This window comes from Egretta garzetta, unplaced genomic scaffold (assembly GCF_000687185.1).
Source record: "Egretta garzetta isolate BGI_Z169 unplaced genomic scaffold, ASM68718v1 scaffold156, whole genome shotgun sequence".
NCBI classification, from domain to species: Eukaryota; Metazoa; Chordata; class Aves; order Pelecaniformes; family Ardeidae; genus Egretta; species Egretta garzetta.
This window is the reverse complement of record NW_009260125.1, coordinates 638,344-660,771: the sequence shown is the minus strand read 5'-3', so window position 1 is coordinate 660,771 and position 22,428 is coordinate 638,344. Positions and strand designations below refer to the sequence as shown.

At 43.6% G+C, this 22,428-nt stretch overlaps 1 protein-coding gene across 1 annotated transcript in view; it reads right to left on the bottom strand.

Moving 5' to 3' along the window:
• Window positions 1–9,373: 9,373 nt before the first annotated feature.
• Window positions 9,374–22,428, bottom strand: part of MAGI2 (membrane associated guanylate kinase, WW and PDZ domain containing 2) — a gene marked incomplete at its 5' end in the record, with an annotated part of 532,170 nt that continues 519,115 nt past the window's right edge. Inside the window, 2 exon segments of the mRNA XM_035896847.1 lie at window positions 9,374–10,073; window positions 10,075–10,126. Coding sequence (XP_035752740.1) covers window positions 9,374–10,073; window positions 10,075–10,126 — 752 coding nt within the window.

Sequence of the window (22,428 nt, the reverse complement as noted above, 5' to 3'; positions counted from 1 at the left end):
GACTTGTGGGGCCCATTTATTCCACCTGAGCCTGCAATGTTTACATGGTCAGTCCTGGATCAGAGGTCCCCAACCACTTTTCTATGTTGGCCGGGTCACCAGGAGGCAATCCAGACCTGGATGGTGAAAATCAGCATCTGATTCTCCAGGGGAGTTTGCCCCAGGCAAGCCTGCTCTTGGGCTGATGGTGGCAGAGCTGTACGCTGCTGTGCACATTATTTACTGTGGCCTCCTGGTGCAAGGAAAATGCCAGAAATTAATTGGGAAATCAGGGAGGATTTGTCACTCCATTGGTCCATCATTGGTCCCTTTGGACTTCAGCAGCTGCATAAGCAGTGGGGATTGATGGGCCCGGCAGAGCAGAGCATGGACACCTGAGTGGGAAGGGCTGACAAAGAGCAGAGAGCTCTGGTGGCATCCAGGCCCAAGGCACTTGGTGCCTTGTCACCTCCAGTCCCACTGCTGGGGTGCTGGCTGGCATTTTGCTGTAGCTAGTGAAGCTCAGGGATGTTAGTGCTTACAAGTGGGGCTAAAATATGAATAATTTCTGTGTAATTTGCAAAACACTTTAACAATCAGTCTTAAAAATACTAGCTATCAAACCTTCTGAATTTATTTCAAAGCCATTTAGTCTGGGAAGGAGCTGCTAATCAAAGAACATAATGGACCTATAAAACTGTGAAGTAGAGACCTACTTGTTAACCTCAGGGGACTGAAAGTATGGAGGGGATCAATTCAGGCTGCATTTGCATTTGTATGCCAGCATGAAAAACGTTCAATATAAAGAGAACAGGATGGGAAACGAGAGCAGGGAATTGGGCAGAGGCTGCTCGAGGAGTCTTCCCACAGGGAGTGAGGTTGCTGATCCTCCAGAGATGCTTTAAGAGCAGAGCCTGGGGCTGGGCTCTTTCAGTTTCGTTAAATGTGAAGGCTATCTTGTCATGGATGTGCAGTCGGGGCAGAAGCATTGCCAAAGCCGCCCTCTCTCAGCAAGAGATAAATCATAAATCCGTATGGGAAATGAACAAGCAGCCAGGTTAAGGGGGCTGTACGCCCCAAAACAGGGTCTCAGGATAAGCTGTTGCAGTTAGGGCAATTTTTTCTGCCAGGTGCCGGCTGCTGGCAGGCATGGCAAGGTAGGGCTCTGTGCCATGTGCCTGGGGACACGGAGCTGTTCGTGCAGCCCCACGGCCGGGGCTGTGACCCCCTCTCAGCTGGATAGAATCATAGAATCACTTTGGTTGGAAAAGACCTTTAAGATCATCGAATCCAACCTTTAACCTAACCCTGCCATCCCACCACTCCGTGCTCCTGGGTGCAGGGGGGATGCTGCCATGCTGGTGTCAGATGGGAAGGTGCCTCCAAAAAACCGTGTGACCTGCTGCAGCCGCCATGGCATGGTGGCACTCGAGGCATGTCTCTGCCAGCAACCACCCTGAAAAGCTGTGCAGTAAGGGGGATACAGGAGACAGGAGTCATTCAGGAGGAGGCACACACTTGCATTCATCTTTCCTGGGGTGATCTAAAGAGTAATCAATCGGTATTGTTTGTGATGTTCGAGGTTTGAGAGGTGCTCTGAAATGTTCTGTACTAACACATTACAGTGCTCCGTATTGCCTGCTGGGCTTATTTTTTAAAAACGTCTGGGGTGAGTGAAGTGCTAATTGGAATAGGTGTTTTGTACATGGTGAGCTTTGTGGACTATGCAGTGAAAGGCCTGATTTTCTTCCTGAATTAAATAGGTACCTAAATGTAGCTCTTTGTACTTCCTGCTTTAGAGACAGGGTGAACAATTTTCTGGTTTATGGACTGCTGCTCTTTCAACATGTTAGTTAAAGCTCTTGACATAGTTTTTAATCACTTTGGGAAAGTACAAACACCAAAAATCATTAACTTCTTACACCTGCATGAATAGAAACCTCAGAGCCATGGGCAGCCCTGCCACCTGGTGATGGCAGGAAAGCGTGTTTGGACTGGTTTTGTTGAGTGTTGTTTTTCACTACTTTCAAGCAAAGGGCAATCCAGGAAGCAAACCCTACATTTTTTTTGTAGAATGTTAGAAAACCAGTATAAAAATTCAGGTGGTAGCAATGGCCCCAGTTTACTGGGAGGGGAGAAGTAGAAGGGTGCCAGTGCCCTGGTCTCATTCTTGCTGGGTCTCCTGCTGTAGCTGTGGCTCTGTGGTTGCTCAGAACCTTTCTTCCAACTTACAGCTGCACCGGGGCTCTCACTTGAGGTCTGGATTTGGCTTTCATGTTTTAGCTACTTCTCCCATGGCTTCCACTTCTACAGCATCTTTGGGTGGGTGACAGGGCTGTCCCTTGGTGGTACTCAGCAGTCCTAGGGCACAGAGGTAAAGAGAAGCATCACAGGGGTTGGGTTCTCGACCTTCATTGCATTGCAGGGAAGTAATTGCTGCTGCTGGCCTGTCACCGCAGTGCCAGGACGCTGCTGAGGCCACTCAGCATGGCTGCACACCCTGGAGGATCTGGGGGATTCGCCCATGTTGGAAGAGCCCATCAGCACCCTGGAGCTGCCCCTGGAGGGCAGAGGACAGACAGCGTGCTCTCCTCCAGCACCATCCTTCTCCTTGTGTTTAACCATGCCTTGTACTTAAAGAAATTAATTTTTTTCTAGAAGTGTAATCACTAAATATCCTTTCTTGCTGTCCCCAAAACTTGCAGTGCTTTGTTGCAGCATTTGTCACGTTTGATAGGTCATCTTTTTTCATTGTAAAGCCTGAAGAAGTTGAAAATAGAGCAGGTCAGCAAGGAGCCACATCAGAGAAAGCTCTGCCACTCCTTTTCTTTCTCCCCATACCCTTTCTTGCTTATTTTTTCAGTTTAGCTGTCTTCTACCTTTAAAACACATACAATGGTTGATCTGTGGAAGAACGACAGCTTTCTGGATCAGTCTGCATCCTTATGTGTTGTTGTTTTTTTGTTTTGAGAGGGACAGCCACCTGTCTCAGACACGGATATTTGGGAAGTTCCTGAGTGGGAGTAGAAGGTGGTGCTCCAGGCCCCTGTGTGTGCGAGTGGGAGCTGGTATTTGTGTGCTGGTGTTCCCCCCGATATTTAAAAGAGATATATTTGTACCTTGTAAGCAAAACTCTCCTTATCGATTAATTGAACTGGCAGAGTGACTTATTGCCATAGAGGCACTAAAGGCAAGAAAGGCCAGAACATCATTTTTAGATTGGCTATAACTCAGAGATATTGCTTATGTTACTGTGTCTTGATAATATATTTAAAAAAAAATTGCTCTAAGCTTAGGTGCCAGCTATGGAGATAAATGTGCGATCATGTCATTGCTGTTAGAAATACTGAGAAAAATATTCTGGGACCCTGAAGGCTGGACTGAACATGCCTGTGCTGGCTCCAGGAGGCGAGTGGTCTACATAGAGCCTACGGGTACCAATTCAGGTGGTGGGGAGAGCCTGTTGCTCCAAGGGAGAGGCCAGTCCTGGGTGCTGAGCAGGGGACCTGAGGGCTGTTCAGCGCGGGGCTTGGGGCACAGGTGATGTTTGAGTCCTGGCCCCTCCCGAAGCACAGATATTCCTGTCCAGATGGTGTTCTGGATTGTCCTTTGGGAGCAATGGCTAATTAGAAAGGCTCGCTGTTTCGATGACAGCTGTGAAGGTAAAGGTGTTGTTTGGCTCTGATGTGATAGATGGAGGAATGGCCTTGGGAGTCCTTGAGTCTGATAGTTGTGGGGGTGGGAGCCCTGTGTGACGCCACCATGGAAATTCTCTCCAAGTCCTCTATTAGTCATGAGAGTAGGCAGCCTGCCTTGCCTGTGCTGCCTTTTTAGCAACAATTACAGAAAATACCCTAGGCATCAAGGGGATGAAAGAGGGAAAGGACTTTTTTGGAGACTTACAGAAGTGAACTGTGAAGTATCTCCCTAATGAGATCAGTCATCCCTGGGCAAGTCCAAAGCCTTCTCTAACTTTGAGCTCCATGGCAGTGTACCAAGAAACTTTTCCCTTCCACACCACAAAGCTTCCCTCCAAGCAAGGAGAAGCATGGAGGGCAACATCCTCATTAGCTGAGGTGTGCTCTTCTACTTACGCCTCTGCAGTTCCAGCCCTGGATTCTGCTGCAGACACCATGTACAGAAAGAGCATAGTGGCTAAGACAGAAATGTGCCTGAGGCTTTGCCTGTCCTTGCCTTTGTAAAATGAATTTGGAGAATTCCGGTAGAGATCATAGCACGTTGTAGCCACAAAACCTGGCCTGCCTGCTTGGATCATTATCAGTACAGACATTTAGCTAAAACAGCACTGAAGAAAAAATGTTATTTGTACTTGCAAAGGGAGTTACTGGCTGCATGTAGAGTTAGTATGTCTAATTGGTAACTGCTGCTGGTTTCTGGAGATCAAGGCAGATGATTTGGGTTGGGCTTCAACACAAGGTGTTGGGTATGTCTATATGTTTATATGGCACCCGGGAGCATGTTAATGACTTGTCCAGTGTGATTAACTGGTCACGACACCTATCAGCAGAGGTGCCTAATGTGGAGCTGGTGAGACATGTAAGGTGGAGTTTGAGAGTGACAAATTATGTCAGCTGGTGAGAGAGGGCCAGAAGGAAAGAGGGACAAAGAGGAAGGCAAAGTTCTGAGGGACAGAAGGGGAAAATCATAGAATCATAGAATATCAGGTTGGAAGGGACCTCAAGGATCAACTAGTCCAACCTTTCTAGGTAAGAGCACAGTCTAGACAAGACGGCCCAGCACCCTGTCCAGCTGAGTCTTGAAAGTGTCCAGTGTGGTGGAGTCAACCACTCCTCTGGGGAGACTATTCCAATGGTTGACTGTTCTCATTGAGAAAAAAATCCCTCTCATGTCCAATCAGAATCTTCTCAGGATTAACTTGTACCCATTACCCCTTGCCTTTTCCATGTGACTCCTTGTGAAAAGGAGTCTTCTTTGTCGTCACCCTTTAAATACTGGTAGGTGGTGATGAGATCCCCTCTAAACCTCCATTTCTCAAGGCTGAACAAACCCAGTTCTCTCAGCCTGTCCTCATACCACAGGCTTCCCAGACCCTTAGATCATCTTGGTGGCCCTGCTCTGGACCCCCTCCACCCTGTCCACATCTTTTTTGCTCACCCATATTGAGCTTGTTGTCCACCAGGACCCCCAGGTCCCTTTCCACAGAGCTGCTCTCCAGCCTGGTGGATCCCAGTCTGTGCTGCACTCTGGGATTGTGTTTTCCCAGTTGCAAGACCTTCCATGGAGAATGGAAAATTAAATCCCCTGAAAGACAGCAGGGCTTCTCTCGGAGGTAGGATTAAGAACAAGAGCAGTGAGGAGCTGTGAAGGAAGAGAAGAGATTCAGGATAGATCTGGTGGTGCTGAGGGCACCTGGGATGTGGAGGAGGCTAAGCATGAGATGTTCATATTCAGCAGAGATACTGCAAATCAGACTGAAGATGATCTTTCATGGAGATGAGAAAGTTCTTGGTAATGGTGGTCAGCTGCACTTTCAGTTGGGACATGAAAAATATCAGGGTAGAAATGGGGCCATGCTTGAACTTCCACATCAATCCCTAGCAGACAGCTATCCACACTGATGCTGGTCTTATCACTGAGGCCATGGAGTAGGTAGATACATGGGCTACATCTGTCCCTCCAGTTTAGGGGAGGGTAGTGCAGTGAAACTAGTTCAGCTTGTGCTCTGTTGTACCTAAACGAAGAGTGCTGTCGGTCCAGGAGCTTTCTGGAAGAAAAGATGGCATCTTTGGTGAGACCTTTGTTAAATTTTCTGACTTTTTTATTAAAGTTGTTTGAAGTTCAGCTCTTCCAGGCTCTGCAGTTTGTGCGCACTTACTAAAGCTACTGAGCAGAGAAATACATGGAGAGAGAGCAAACCCCAGAGCCAACATTTGCCACTCATTAAGAAAAGGGCTGCATCAACATTTGCCTACGAGGTTTTACCAGAACTCCTCCCCAAATGTGCTTTGCTGATCACATGCAGACAAGCTTACTTACAGCGATGCATCGGAGTTTGGAGCAGCAAATCTGCACCAAAATAAACATCCAGTTTCCTGTGTTGTTGCATAGGTATGAAAAAGTAGATTAAAAAGGGTCATAAGAGTGGCAATGCAATGTGAGTGCTGTACTGCTATGTTTGGAAGAGAAAGGACATGTTATTAACAGAAAAAGTTAGACTGGGTGAGGCCTTACGGCTTCAACACGCTTCCCTGTGATACCTCCGGGTCTGAATCAGGCCCATACTCAGATTTCCAGCCATGAAAATGGTGGGTATTTAAAGATCAGCAAATACTTTCTGAGTATTAAAGATGCTTCAATTTTTTTATGTGTTTATTATAATGAAAAATGATGTTATTTGTTCAGCTGGTTGAAATTTTTTACGCGCAACATTAATCTGAAAAACGAGGCTCAGCAGACTGATTCAGGGTCTATGAAGGCAGATTATTATTTTTTAAAGAAAATTATATTTTAAGGAGAAAGGAAATATTTATTTAGAAAAACATTGGGGTTTTTTGTGGGAAAAATATTGGTAGTGTTCCAGCCAGCACATCTTACAGTGCCCACAGTCTGTAAACTGGTGATTTATTTTGCCTACCTGAAGGTAAGGAGCATTCTTCTGTTCTGTTCGACGGGGTTGGCTTAGGCCCCTGAAGAGGCTGTCTGGTTACCATTAGTTTTACATCCTCACGATGTTTTCTGAGACATCGTTTCTGTAAAGTAAACTGGAAATCAAATTATGTCCCCTTCACTCACTTGTAAACAAGCCTTTCTAGGGTTAGTTAGGGCTGCCAGACGCCTTTTGCGTGCATGGTGTAGGCTCAGAAGTTGTCTCTCAGGGTGGGACTCTGGCCACCCTGGTCCTGTGTCTCCTGGGACTGGAAGGAGAATAAGAGTTCAGGCTTCTTCTCCACCAGGGGAGAGATTTCTCTGTATTATCGGTAGCCTCATACACCTTAACTTGCCTAGATGGAACTTGTTGGGTCGCCTACATGTATATTTAGAAATTGTACCCCTCTTTGGAGTAGGAAATCAAACCGGAGCTTTCCCTTTTCTATAATGCAGCAGTTCATTAATTCTACTCATATGCACGTAAAGGACAGTTTCTTGGTGTAACACTGAAGCCTGTCACTCAAAATTAACACAGACTATGTACAATTGAAAAAAAAAAAAGATTTTTGGATATATATTTTATTTGACAGTGGTTTAGAATATCATACAGTAAACAAGATTTCTGTAAAAGTTAATTTATCCATAGTGGTGCGTTTCATAAAAATAGTTGCTCACTTACAGCCTTTCTGTGACTATTAATACATGGAATTATATTTATAGAGATAGAGCTGTACAGGGTAAATTCACAGCTAACACTACACAGAAATATTATTTGGAATGGGGTTTAGATGATGTGCTGTCTTCACAGGTTATCGATTACAGCCGCATAAAGCAATTACTGCACAAGGAGTAGCTGTGAACTGTGCAAATTAGAGTTTATGCAAGCATAATCTCAACTGTTTTTCAGATTTTGTTGTTTGCTTTCTTCATACATAAAAATAAGATACTGGGACGTGCATCTACACTACAGAAGCATTGTCCAAAATCAGATTCAATAAATTAATGGCAAATTATATTGGATTCTAGTTCAGGGGATAAAGATTTTTTTTTCTTTTTTTCATTAAATAAGAGTTTTATAAACAGCTACATGGACTTGTGCTTTTTTAGAAATTATAAATGGATTTTTCTTTCTAAAAAAAATTGTTTGAAAGCTGCAAAATCCTTGACTTGAGGCTTTTCAAATAATTGGACAGGAAGAAACATGCCTATAAATTTCTCAGTCCAGTGCAATGTTTGAGACATACAGTAATGTGCTAATTTCTTGGAACAAAGCCAATCTCAATCTAATTTTTCAGCAGAGCATGTGAGGAAGTAAGATTGCTAGAGCACATTAGTTTTTAAATATGAATTTTTGACAGTACTTAGCTTTATGATTTTTTTTTTTTTTAAATTACCAATGCATTATTGCCCAGGATTTTGTTTTAATTTTGACAGACAAATAAGCATATGCACACTTACACAGACACACACGCATCGTTCTGAAACAAGATAATGACTGACTGACTGAACTCGGAGTTATTTCCTGTGAAGGCAGACTGGAATGTTTACCTGGCACTTAAGGCTTGAAATTCAAAACAGACAAGCAAGAAAGATAGAAACAAAAAAAAAGACAAAAAAAGAAATGGAGGTAGGGAAGAAATGATAAAATGGAAACCATTTTAAAAATGGAAATATATCGAATTTACTGAATGAGGACACCGACAACTGTATTTCAGAAACCAGTCTAATTATTGTTAACGTGTGCCTTAGAGGCACCTGCTCTGCCAAACTGAGGGGATGAAAGGTGCGAGTGTCCTAACTAAATGTAGATGGGTATGAAACATAGCACTGTTGATACGTGAAGCTCTCGTTTTCTGCAGGAGGGAAAGGCCTTTCCTTAAGGAAACTGCAGCTTTTTCTCTGTAGCACTCTTCCTTTTCATTGCAAGGGCCTTGCAGACGTCTGGGTTTTGAGCCTGCCCAATTGGTTTGTGTGCTACCTCACAGGATTTGGGGAATCTGTAATAAATCGCTTTTGAGAATAATTTGCAAGTACAACTCCACCCTAACTCCTTTCCAATGTACAGAAACATGGTTTGTTCACAAAAATGGCAGTAGAAATGGTATCACAGAAACTAATCCACTGGATTCCTCACTCCTCCCGTAGCGCCCAGTGAACTATGCTACAGGGTATCACGTGGACTATCCCGAAGCGTTAACAGTGGAGACGTGTCATGGATGTACAGTTCCAACGATGCTTCAAAGAAACCCTTTAACCCCTGTCTAGATATGTCGAGAACAATTTATTTACAACATTTTAGCTCCATGAAAAGATCCTCTCTCGGTTTCAGCTTGCTCCGTGCAGTTTTATTTAAGGCGATGTTCCAGTTTGTGATTGCTCTAACTTGTTCCAGTTTCTTGATATAAAGTTTGAATGAAATCCAAGTCCTTCATGCAGTGGGAAAAAAATGCTAAAGCTACACTGCACTAGCCTTTTCTGATGTACTGTCCTTCATATTGTTTTGGTTTCTTCCATAGCTGCCAAAGTCCCTAAAATGGAACTGGGACTTTAGGGTCGATTTTAAATCTCCGTGTTGACTATATGCTTTTGAACTTATTAGGTACTGTGCACATTGTCATGGAATTACACACTAATGTTTTCATTCCTCAATGTTTTGTGTATATGTGTGATAGTTAAAATAAATTAAAACAAACCAATGTGAGACAAAAACTAAGAAGAATGTTCTGCGTCAGTTTGAGACAGTTAGAGGGCAACACTCCCTTGCTTATCTGCTCATGGCAGAAGTACCAGACTTCAGGACGCTAGGTAGCTTATCTGAGCCAGGGATTTTCCATGGCCCTGGGGAGACCGTTGCCTTTCGAACTGTGGTGTTGGTGCTGCGAGTGCTAATGGAGTGGAGATGTCCCTTCCTGGGGAACTCGCTGGGTTTCCCATCAGGGTCCCTCTGGCTGTGGTCCATATCAATTCCAGGCGAGCTGCAGCGGTTCCTACTGTATGCCTTGGTAGCACCTGTATCGAGCTTGACATGGTCAGATGCTGCAGCTGACTTCTTCTCACTGGTGTTTGTGGATTTGTGATCTTCTTTTTTGCTAAGAGATCCTCCTCTCTTGCTCTCCGGCTTCCTCAGCCTCCCAAACTGTTCATCACTGGTTCCAGCACACACGTGCTCTCTCGCGCCAGCCTCGATCATTATGCTGTGTCCCACCACTTTGCTTTCTGAGGTGGGCCTGCCACCATCAGTGGTCTTATTTTTGCTTTCTGGATATCCTTTCCAAGAAGCCTCTTCATGCTTTGACCTGTCTACCTTTTTAGGACTTGCTGACCTTTCTCTTTGTTCTCCTAACCTTTTCTTTTTGTGACCGTTCACCGAAAGCTCCTTTGGTTTCCTTACATCGTGTTCCCTCTTGATATCCCATGTTGGCTCTGGGCTTATCTGGTGAGAAGGGTCAGAGGGTGGGGCTATGTTCAGGCAGAGCTGGGGAGGTGGCAGAGGGAGCACTCCAGGAGTTTGGTTCGTCTGTTGCAACAACAAAAAGAAGGGAGTTAAGGGCGTATTCAGCGGCACAGAGCGTGTATTGCATAGGCATACGTATTCTGAGCAACATCAACCCCAAACCAGATACCAGATGGAAACTCCTTCGTCTTAGCTATACAAGACTTCAACTCCTCTGTCTTAGGTGAGGCAAAACTCCCAAGGGAGTCAATGGGGAGGAAACAAAAAAAGATTTCCCCCCCCCCAAAAAAAAAGTTCATGAGGAACAAGAACCACAGGGCTGGTAACTGCAAGTGCTGGAAACTCTGGTCTTTTTTTATACAGATTCTGCTTTCCTCTGCCTACGTTAAATTATTCTTAAAATAATAAAAGCACGTGCTCATGAAATCAAATTGCCTCTTTTGTAGCCGTATAATGGATTTCTTAGCTGGGCAATATCAGCGCTGTCTCTGAGGACAAATGAGAAGGACTTTCTGCCATCTATTAAACATGTCCCTACAAGCATAAAATAATTGACAAGAATTTGTAGCTCAGATAAGGTCATCATTGAATTTTGTCTCATATTTTTTCTAAACAGTTATAATATTGCAGCATTTATGGCCCCACAATTCTTACAGGGTATTTACAAAGCTCTGCCTTTATATCACAGCATCAGCCACTGAGTTTCTTGGCTGCACATTTTGAATTTCTCCTGGTTACTTAGCCTCAACACAATATGGTTGAATTGTGCAGATCCTGTTTAATTTAGCTAAATAGACGGCTCCTTTGCTGAATCATGATGTTTTCTCTAACTCATTGGTGCAAAACAGAATACTCTGAGATGCCTTTCTCTTGCATACATGATTTCTTTTGATTAACGTTCCAGCAGACAATGAATCCATCACGACTAATGACAGCACAACTCCTATTCTTACCCATCTACATGGAGGTTAGAGAAATCACCGAACTTGGCTAATGTCATTCCCTATTTAGCACCACAGCCTGGCTCTGAACGGTATGAGCAATAATCTGTCAGAGATGAAGGACTATCTTGGGGTCCATGGAAACGAGGTGGAACTCGTGGCAAGAGCCGCATATTTCATGGGGGGAGAAAATGTAACCTTCTGGCTGAAAAACAAGCATGGACTTCTGCGGGTCAGGACTAGTATCTCTCGGTGATATCAACTGTCCTTTAAAAGATAAATTTATTTTTCTCAGTGCTATGGCTGCCTTCAAGTTATCATGAAGATGCACATCATCTCACAAAATGGAATGGGTTTTACTGCTCAGCCTGGGATCTGCTGCTTGCTTGACTGAGATGGCACTTTTAAGTTAATGGCTTGATTGAGTGATTGCTGTCTTGCAGATAAAAATAGGAGAGACAATAGTGAGGTGGGTGACGTAAAGGGAGGGAGCCGCGCGGTTAGCTGAGGAGCTATTTATTTTCCCAGATGGTGTTTGTCATATGCTTTTGCATAATGAGCATATGTGTGGAGAGGATTAGCATTTGAGAGGGGAGAAAGTACAAGTTCTGTGTAAGACAAATAAACTTTGAGCTGGGAATCTAAATGGGCTGAGGGTCTCAACTGAATTTTTTTTTAAAAAAAATCACACTTTCTTACCCTCCAGTTAAGGCTGAGTAATGTACCATCTGCTCCCTGCTTGGCACTTGAGCAAGAAAAGATAAAAGGAAGGCTCATGCATGTAGAGTGATCAGCTCTTAGGAGCTTGCCTACAAAAAGCATCTGCTTCGATGGGCTTTTTCTTTGCTTCCGCTCTTCAGCGCTGCCCCCCCAGTACAGGACTGCGGGCTGCGCCTGATGGGGGAGGCACAGACCCCACCCTGGCTCTTTGTAGGTCTGAAATCCAGGGGATCCCATTTTGGTTAACACTTGAATTGGGGACCATGCATAGGGTCCAAGTCACTTGGTCTGGTTCTCTAAAACTATCCCAGGACTCCACTGAGCAGCATGAAACTGCCTGTGTGCACCAGCGAGGTACCTGAGCTAGCACTAAACAAATCACTTTGGGCCTTAGAAAATTAAGTTTGTGCTTTTTGTGGCATTGCCACACCTCCCCAGGGTAGAGGTGGTGCCGAGTGTTGGCCTGACCAACGTATTTGGCTTAACTACGGTCTTCTTTCCCAGTTGTCCATGAGACGATGTTTTTCCCTGAGTGGCAGTGAAGAGCAGTGGGCCATTACCAGATCTCGTGCAAGGCTCTGAGAACAATTGAAGTTACAGAAATAGCTTGCTACTTTGAGAAGGATCAGCTGCACACCAGTAAAAACATCAAATGGCCTGCAGCAGCGAGATGCTTTCAGGTAACAAGATTGCCTCTGTGCAAAATGTACCACTATGCTCAGATCAGCTGTTTCTCATCCAGGAGTTCAAGCCGGGTGGCCACCATTCAAAACCAGGGTGCCAAACACCTCTTGCACCTCCTCTGTGGCATGAAGGCCAATATTGTACCGGTTATTTGTGGGACACTCAGGGGAGGAGACCTGGGGGTGAGTGGCCTGCCGGTTTATTCCCTAGAGGTGAGAGAACTGATTTATTAATGGACTGTCCCCCTAGACAATTTTCATTTTTTTTCTATTTTCTTTTTTGGAGGGGAGGGAAAAACCACCAAATGTTGCAGTGAGAAATCATAACAGGTTAGAAAAAGTGAATTGACATATTTGTTACATGTAAAGGTATATAAATATAATATCTATAAACTAGGACATGCAATACTAAATGCATTTCTGATTTCTACCTCTCCGCCAGAAAACCCTAAGAAAAAGACAACTTGGCCAACTAAGCCAGACTTGTAGCCTCAGCTTAAAGGGAAGTTTGGCTGTGGGAGAACCCCAGGTGGGCCACTGCCTGCAGTTTGTTTAGAATACTGTGCCTGGTCTTCTTTCTGGGGAGGCACCTATATAGGCTGTATTTCCAGTGGCTGGGGGAAAAAGCTGCCATGAAATAAAGCTATCAATCATATTCTGCGGCATTACAGCACTTGCAAGTAAGAACTTGACAAAATGACTTTCTATAAGGTTTAAGTACCATCAACCAAGTCAGTCAGTAGGACTCCCTGGGAAACGGCCCTCAGGGACAGGGGAGCAGAACAGAGCTGGCAGATCTTTAAGGAAGTGGTCCACAGAGCGCAGGAGCTATCGATCCCTAGGTGTAAGAAATCAAGCAAAGAAGGGAAGAGACCAGCGTGGTTGAGACAGGAGATGCTGGTCAAGCTAAGGAGGAAGAGGGAACTGCACAGGCAGTGGAAGCAGGGACAGGCATCCTGGGAAGAGTATAGGGAAGTGGTCCGGTTGTGTAGGAATGGGGTCAGGGAGGCGAAGGCGCAGCTGGAGCTTAACTTGGCTAGGGATGCAAAGAATAATAAAAAGGGATTCTACAGGTATATCAGCCGGAAAAGGAAGGTTAAAGAGAGTGTACCCCCGCTGATAAGCGAGACCGGCAGGCTGGTAACAGCAGATGAGGAGAAGGCTGAGGTACTCAACAACTTTTTTGCCTCAGTCTTCACTGGCAGCCTCTCTCCTCACCCCTCTCGAGTTGATGGATGGCATGAGGAGGCCTGGGAGGGCAAAACCCCTCCTGCTGTAGGAGAAGACCAGGTTCGTGACCACCTGAGGAACCTGAATACACAGAAGTCCATGGGACCTGATGAGATGCATCCCAGAGTCCTGAGGGAATTGGCCGATGTAGTCGCTAAGCCACTCTCCATAATATTTGAAAAGTCATGGCAGTCAGGTGAAGTCCCTGGTGACTGGAAGAAGGGCAACGTTGTGCCCATTTTCAAAAAGGGTAGAAAGGAAGACCCTGGGAACTACCGACCTGTCAGCCTCACCTCTGTGCCTGGGAAGATCATGGAACAGATCCTCCTAGAAGCTATGCTAAAGCACATGGAGGCCAGGGAGATAATTCGAGATAGCCAGCATGGCTTCACCAAGGGCAAGTCCTGCCTGACAAACCTGGTGACTTTCTATGATGGAGTGACAGCATCAGTGGACAAGGGACAACCAACAGACGTCATCTATCTGGACTTCTGCAAGGCCTTTGACACGGTCCCCCACAACATCCTTCTCTCTAAATTGGAAAGCTATGGATTTGATGGGTGGACTGTTCGGTGGATAAGGAACTGGCTGGATGGTCGTGTCCAGAGGGTAGTGGTCAACGGCACAATGTCCGGATGGAGACCGGTGACAAGTGGTGTCCCTCAGGGGTCCGTACTAGGACCGGTGCTGTTCAACATCTTCATCAATGACTTGGACAGTGAGATAGAGTGCACCCTCAGCAAGTTTGCAGATGACACCAAGCTGAGTGGTGCGGTTGACACACCAGAAGGCCGGGATGTCATCCAGAGGGACCTGGACAGGCTGGAGAGGTGGGCCTGTGTGAACCTCATGAGGTTCAACAAGGCCAAGTGCAAGGTCCTGCACCTGGGATGGGGTAACCCCCAGTATCAATACAGCCTGGGGGGAGAAAGGATTGAGAGCAGCCCTGCCGAGAGGGACTTGGGGGTGCTGGTGGATAAAAAGCTGGACATGAGCCGGCAATGTGCCCTGGCAGCCCAGAAGGCCAACCGTACTCTGGGCTGCATCAGGAGGAGCGTGGCCAGCAGGTCGAGGGAGGTAATTCTGCCCCTCTACTCAGCTCTGGTGAGACCTCACCTAGAGTACTGCGTCCAGCTCTGGAGCCCTCAGCACAAGAAGGACATGGAAGTGTTGGAGCGGGTCCAGAAGAGGGCTACTAAAATGATCCGAGGGCTGGAGCACCTCTCCTATGAGGACAGGCTGAGAGAGTTGGGCTTGTTCAGTCTAGAGAAAAGAAGGCTGCGGGGAGACCTGATTGCGGCCTTTCAGTACCTAAAGGGGGCCTATAGGAAAGAGGGGGAAAACCTTTTTAGTAGGGCCAGCTGCGTTAGGACAAGGGGTAATGGTTTTAAACTAAATCGGGGTAGGTTTAGGCTAGATATAAGGAAAAAATTCTTTACAATGAGGGTGGTAAACCACTGGAACAGGTTGCCCAGAGAGGTAGTGGAGGCCCCATCCCTGGAAACATTCAAGGCCAGGTTGGATGGGGCTCTGAGCAACCTGATCTAGTTGGCGGTGTCCCTGCTGACTGCAGGGGGGTTGGACTCGATGACCTCTAGTGGTCCCCTCCAACCCAAAACATTCTATGATTCTATGATTCTAATCTGGGACAGCCAAAACCTGACCTAAACTGCTTTTTCTTTCAAATGAAACTGTAGAAAGTCATCCTCAGCCTTGGTAGATGTTAATGTCAACAGGCATTGTTGCAATATGTCACTGGCTAGTGAGGGGAATATTAATGTGAGGGTATTGTAACTGGCTTTCCTCTAGTCTTGGAATATTATGGGAAGATTTCAAAATTACTAGAGTAGAGCAAAGTGCAGTAATGTATGTAATTTGTTGCTCAGAAGAAAAACCTTGTAAAGAGCTGTGTTCAAGCCATAGGGGTTCATTTGGACTTGTTCAACCAGCACTAAAATCATTGCTTTTCCATAACAAACATAAACAGGAGAAAAAAGCAAAATTTTATTCTGCAGAGCAACTAAAGTAATGATTTCTCTTTATGCTTACTCTGAGGTTATAGCTGCATTTTGGAGAGAGTTATTAATATTTCTGAATAATTTTTTTTCTGTAGTTTTTAAGCTTTATGTAAAATCTATGTGTTAAGTGTGAACGTAACCTACTTTTACTGTCTGTTATTCCAAAATATCTCAAAACATTTTGCAAATGGACTAGATCAGAGACAGAGCAACTACTTTCCTTTTTGCTCCCTTCACCTCTGGGAGGGACTGAAGACGGTATTTATTTAATAGAGCATGAACTACTAATGCCCAAACAACTTACAGGCTGAAGTGAAGGATATTGCATTCAGTTAAAACTGCTGGAGAGATATAGGGATGATGTAGTTTTAAATTTGTTCCTGACTTTGTCACTATGAATATCATCCTTACTGTGGGAAAAATTGTTTTTCAAAGGTATACATCTCACTGAAGGCCAATAGATGCCTTTCTCCCTTCTCTGAAGGGAGAAAATCTCCCTTGACCTACTAATTTAGACAAGATAAATGAGCTGGGAGCAGCACTACAATCTGTCACTGTGATGGCATTTGATTTGGTGCAATTTAGTAGGTGTTTTCTGGGTGGCTCTGAGTTTCCACAAGCTACTGTCATGCAGGTTGGCGGCACTTCTCCATGGGATGTGAAAGGATGACTCACCTGTGACCTGTTTCGCATAACTCCCTGGCAAGGAGTAAATTGCTAACTGAGTAAGAGACACCACAAACACAAGACTTGAGTGTGTAGGAGGACAAGTAGGAGGTCAACACGGCCATTCTGGAGGAAGAGTGACACGGGGAAAACATCAGGAGCAGAAGTTTTCTGCCTAGATGCTTTTTTGTTTGAGGTGGACCTGCCATCTAGACGAATTCTTTGCTTTGCTATGCCAGCTTACACACGGTCAACTGAGTGAAATTGAGGGTACTACTCTCATGTATCTACTTTCTCCTCTCTTAACTAAAGCCTAGTCTTCTATCTGGATCCAGTTCTTGCTGATGGCTTAGGTCTGAATCTCTAGCAAAACAAATCTGGTTTTACTGCTAATGGAGAAGAGAGGTGTACCTGTCTTACTTTCTGAACACCGCCTAGGCACTAAGTCTGAGGAAAGAGCTCAGCCTGCTAAGTTTATTTAATTTCCATCAATACTGTTGGTATCTTTGCAGGTTGCTCTTCTAAGATTCTGTCATGCCTTGTCTTGATGTGCTTATCTGCTCTGCCAAGACTTCAGGTCAAGAGAGAATAGACCTCGGTTTGTTACTATGTTCTCCTTTTGCACCAAAATATTTTAAATAATTACTCAATAATTTATCAAGAATGTGGGATTTTTCATTAGATAAAATTAACCATAAGTACTAATATTAATTTGTTTAACATTGAATAGTAATGTTAAGAGTAAAAATGACATCACATTTTATTACTTAAGTACAATAAAATCTCAATGCCTTTTTAATTTCCGAATTATGTGAATAATGAACAATATATTAAAGCTTTGAACGCTTTCAGTAGTCTTAATGAAACATTTCCTGAAATGTCTCAGCAGCTGTTTTCGTATCTTCCCAGAATTATTTTCCTAGGAAATCAAAGATTTTTTGATTAAATAAAATGATTTTTTCCCCCACTTTTTGTCTGAAATTATGTATTGCCAGAAGGTGGCAAACAGTTCTTACAGATGCTGCTAATAACGAAAATGGGACAAATTGTCCCCTGGTGAGTACCCACTAATGTTGGCAGTGTTACACTAGGAATGCATTTGGCTCTTTCTCATTATAGCTTGACATGTCTGTGATGTTCCTGATTGCATTGGTCTCCTGCAGCTTGTCTTTAACGCTCTCTGAGGAGGGATATTTCAGAATATTTAAAGATTCTTTAATCTTTTATCCTGGAGCTTCCACAACCCAGACATATAGCACCCTTTGTCTCCTGACATAAATGATTCTCTGAGGTTTTGGTGGTTAGAAAAGCTCTTGGTACCTTCTGTCCAGCTGTCAGTCTCATGCAAATGCGACATGATATGCCACTCGCCCTCCCAGAAAGTGAGTGGCAATGGGCTCTGCCCCCACCTTATAGGCTCCCCATACTTCTGGCTATAAACTTGCACTTCTTGTTAATTATTCAGTAGTGCTATGCAAATGTGTTCACACAAATTACACTTTGCTTGGCTCAAAATTACACTTTGCTTGGCTCCCCTTCCACTGCTTTTATCCACATTCAAACCCCTCCACAGCAATTGCTCTGGAAATAAACACCAATGGATATAGGTGCTCTCTGCTGTGATATGGTCCTTCGTTTGGTCAGTCACCATGGGCACATCCAGGTGGGATAGTCTCTTCATCATTATCATTGTCCTTATGCTTTTTTTTTTTTTAAGCTATGATGGCAGTGCGCTATGGGTGCAAAATGTTGATTCTATGTACAAAAATGCCATACATGCCACATACATTTACAAGAATAAATCCAGGTTATATTCAGTTATTTTGGCATATGAACTACTTTCCCTTTCCTACACATGTAGCTAAGTGATCTGTTTGGGATTGTGAAGTCTTGTTTCTGATGCAGTGAAAACCTGATCTAATTTCTTGCTATCTTAATGTGACCACATTCATTACACTGCTTTCCTGTTTGTACTCAGTAATATCATGGTGACTCTGAATGTTTATAGTAGCTTTTAAATGTGACTTTGCTTAAGGGTGGAATTTTTCTGCTTTCTAGTAATTTATTTTTTTTGCTTTGCACATTTGTTTTTGCAAATGTTGAGGATGGTTGGTCAAGGTAACTAGAGTGAGCTTCCATGACAATGTCATGAAAGGTTTCAGGAAAACAAACATACATCTCAGTCCCTGCATCTTCTGAATCTTGTGCTTGACATTTTCAGAAAAGTAGAAAGATTCGTTAAGAAAGACTGATGTTTGGAGTACAAAATAATGTCAGACCTAGTCTCTCTGTCACCAAAGTCATCACTGATCTAATGTCCTTTCATGGTACTAATCGTTCCTGATGAGCAAGAATTGAGTTCCTCTGGGTTCATTATAGCCATCTTGTACTCTATACTTTATCTAGATATTAAATAGAAAATGCCCCAAATATTTTTACAGCAGAGATGGTATTTATAGAGTCCTTGCAAGGCCCATCTGATGAGACTTCCAATGATCTCAAGTCAGGGGAAATTCACTTTCATCACCATTTCTGTACTCTGCATGGAGGTTTGTTCAAAAAAGTGCTTTCATGTTCAGAGATCTAATTTGAGAATTATTGACACACACTTCAGAAAGAGCAGATTGTTAGTTACGCTTGGAAGACCAAACCTGCAGAAGCTCAGGAGATTATATTGATTGGGTTTGGAACTAAGGGAATGGAGAGAAAGGGAAATTTTAACTTGGTGCAGAGAGAGCAAAACTGCATATTGTGAGGAAAAATTTTTAAAAAGCTTTAGAAAAATACTGAATGTTTTCTTGAAACAAGAGTCACACACATTGATTTGTGTTGGCTTTAATCTGTAGAAAGCACTATGTATGAAAGGACTTTTTAATTTTTTATGTAATGTATTCATTAAACATGGCTGATAAAGAAACATGGGAAGTGATCGATCTTACTCGGAGAGTTCCTGTTCTTGTTCTGCACTGTTTCTGATCCTGCTCACCCAGTGCATCCTCAGTAAATCCCTTTCCCTGAATTGTTTAATTATGGCACTGCTTCACCAGTATTTTAGTGTCCTAATCACTTGAGATAATAATTTAATTGCCTTACAGAGTCAGAGAGAGAGAGGTGTCTCAGAAGACCTCTGGAAATAGATGTCTGTTCTTCTGCTGAACAACCAGTGTTGGGGAGCTCCTTCCGGGAAGCCCTGTCGGAGGCTGTGGATCAAAGCTGAGTGGATGGACAAGGAGATCTACACCCATCGCCCCACAGCAGGCCCTTTTTAGCAAGCATGGGTCATTGCAGGTAAGTGGCTAATACAGGAGATAACTAATGAATTCAGAAACACCCAGGGTTTCTGCGCTGGAGAGCAGGTGGACTGGATTGTCTCCAGGACTTGGATGATCTTGGGGTGGTGCATCTAACTTTAGCCCTCTCCTGGTTACCCTGCCGTTGTTCACCCCTTCAATATCAATCACATCCATAAGCAATTCAGTGTGATTTTTGTAACAATGCCTAATCACCGCATCATTTGGCTCTCTCCAACATCAGTCACACCTCACAACAGGACCGAGATCATTTTAACTCTACCTTTACAACAACAAGAATAAAAAAAGGTAATTTTTCTATGCAGGAAAAAACTACCTAAACTGCAGAATGGCAGAGGGAAGAATAATCAAGAGCCATGCATACAAACAGGTTATATTTCAGACCCGAAACAGGTAAATTAATTTAGTGAATCAATTTACTAATTTACTGTAAGAGTCTTCTGGCTGTGAATCTTAAGGCCAGATGATTATGAACACTCAGTTTATCACTCATTCCAAGACTTATTTTAATCTCTTCAATAGATATGGATCTAGTAAACAGTCCTATCCATTAAATACTTAAACAAATGATCATGATCACTAATCTGGGTGAACTTGGTAAACTTGATTTTTTCCTTGAATCAAGTTAATATAGCCGCATAAATGTTACAGGATTATTCACTGATACTGTCAACAGCTGAAATGAAACGTTGCAGCCTGTACAGTGCTTTTATCCTCCACAGCAAGCTCCTTGCCACTGTGTCAGTGTTAAGTCTATGGACAGCCAAAGGGCTGGTCCGGAGTGATGCTGCTCTAACCATGCATTATCCTTCACTCACTGAGTCCTTCAGGCAGTTTGGTACCCTTTCTGAAGTGCTGAGCATCTCAAATACCTCTCAGATCAGAGGCAAAAGAACCTCATCCCTTCAGTAAAGAGGTTGGTTTGTTTTTTTTTTTCTGTGTGGTCAGGCAGTAGAGTAAAATTTGCCGAAACCTCAGCAGTTCTCTTCCAGAGCCATGCTGAAGCTGGAAAATCTACATTGCAAGTTACTGTATAATTAAAAAAGATAATGACTTTTAAATTAGCTTTTATTAATAGAATTAAGCCACATTAAGTCATAAAAGGTGTTCATAAATATGTTAATGGAATGTGTGATATTAATGAAAAACATTCTGCCAAGACTGAATAATTTAAGAGTTGGATATTACACACTTAATTAAACTTAAATATTAAAATTATTAATTATCACAGTGAAAATGAGTGTTAACAGTAGGCATCACATCCTGTCTGGTCAATAAACAGCTGTCTGTGTGTAGACAGTACATAACATTTATTTAATAAGTTATGGATTCAGAGCATTTTGACTGTATATGAAATGCCCCTAGAAAGTTGTTTCTGGCAGGCACTGAGTGTTGGCAGTTCTCACTTAAGATCTCAGCAGGATCTTAAGCAAAACACATAACTTGGTTGGAATGCAGCCTTATTTACAAAGCTCATGAATACGTATTCCCATCCTGCTTAGGGTAGAAGCTGCAGAATTAGTTTTGTCTCTCTTTAGCAAACTCTTTTCAGGCTTGAGGCTGCTGGGCACTGAAGGTGCAGAGCTGACCCTGGGACCACGCTTGCTGTCAGGGCTGTTGTGCTAGCTGATATCTTTTGGATGCTGAGAAAATTTTCTCTGAAAACTGTATAATGAGATGGAAGTGCACGAATAAATAAATGTCACATTCTAATATTCAGCTCCTAATGAGTAAACAGAAACTAGATGTTGTTAGAAAACCCAGATGTTTAAAATTCTGGGTTGCATATGTGTTCCTGTAGCTCAACAAAATATAACATGCTCTATGGTCGTGTTTGTTAAACGTTGATTTGAGAGTGATGGTTACCTCATATTGTCAAAGTATAAAAAATGCATTTCATTTTCTGAGGTTTTTTTCCCAAGCTAGGAATAAGAATCTGACAGAGGCCATGAGCTCTGCTCACCTCTCCCTGCAGTTGGGCTGCAAAACATGAGCCAGGACTTGCACCATGGGGTGGCGGGGCGAGAAGGACAGAGGTAGGACCAGCCGCAAATCCCTGTACGGGCAAAGCTTGCCTTCTCCTCTCTAATGGTTGGAATAACGTTTTTTTTATGTCACTTTACGTGTGACCATTTAGACTCATAACATTTCAGATGCCAGCGACTAAAGTCATGTTAGTTTAATTTAGTCCTGGGTATCATAGCACCAGGCCGCTGGCAAGGCTTTTCTGATATAGCTTGATTGCCTCTTATACTTTTATATAATTTTTTGTAATTTCACGGCTGCACTTTTGTCCCTAAAAGAGCTGATGGCTGTTTATGGATTCTTATAAGCAAGCTAAAAAACCAGACTTTTTACACCTGGATAACCACAGATCAATTAAAAAAATCACGTAAATGAGTTCAAATCTGAAGTTCAGATGATATTCTTAGAGATGGAGTCTCTGTTGGGAGGTACAAAGATAATCCTGCCAAGCCAGAGGAGGACACACAATCATTTCCAGCTCCTTCTAAAGAGCATGAAGTCTGACCCCTCCAAATCACTATTCCCTTAAAATGTAGGCGAGTGGCTCTGCTCGCCTTTGGGGAAATGCGTGCCGCTGCAGAAGGCTGACTGTGCCGAAGAGATGAGGAACCAGTTTTAGATCCCCTGAAGCCTGGCCACTGGAGCAGTTATTGTGCAACCTTCATGATGAGAATTATTGGTCGGGCCACAGGAATAACAGATTGTGCCTTCCTACTGTTCCCTTCCATATGGTAAGGATACCATCACCGAGGAGCAGGGAAGCCAAACTAT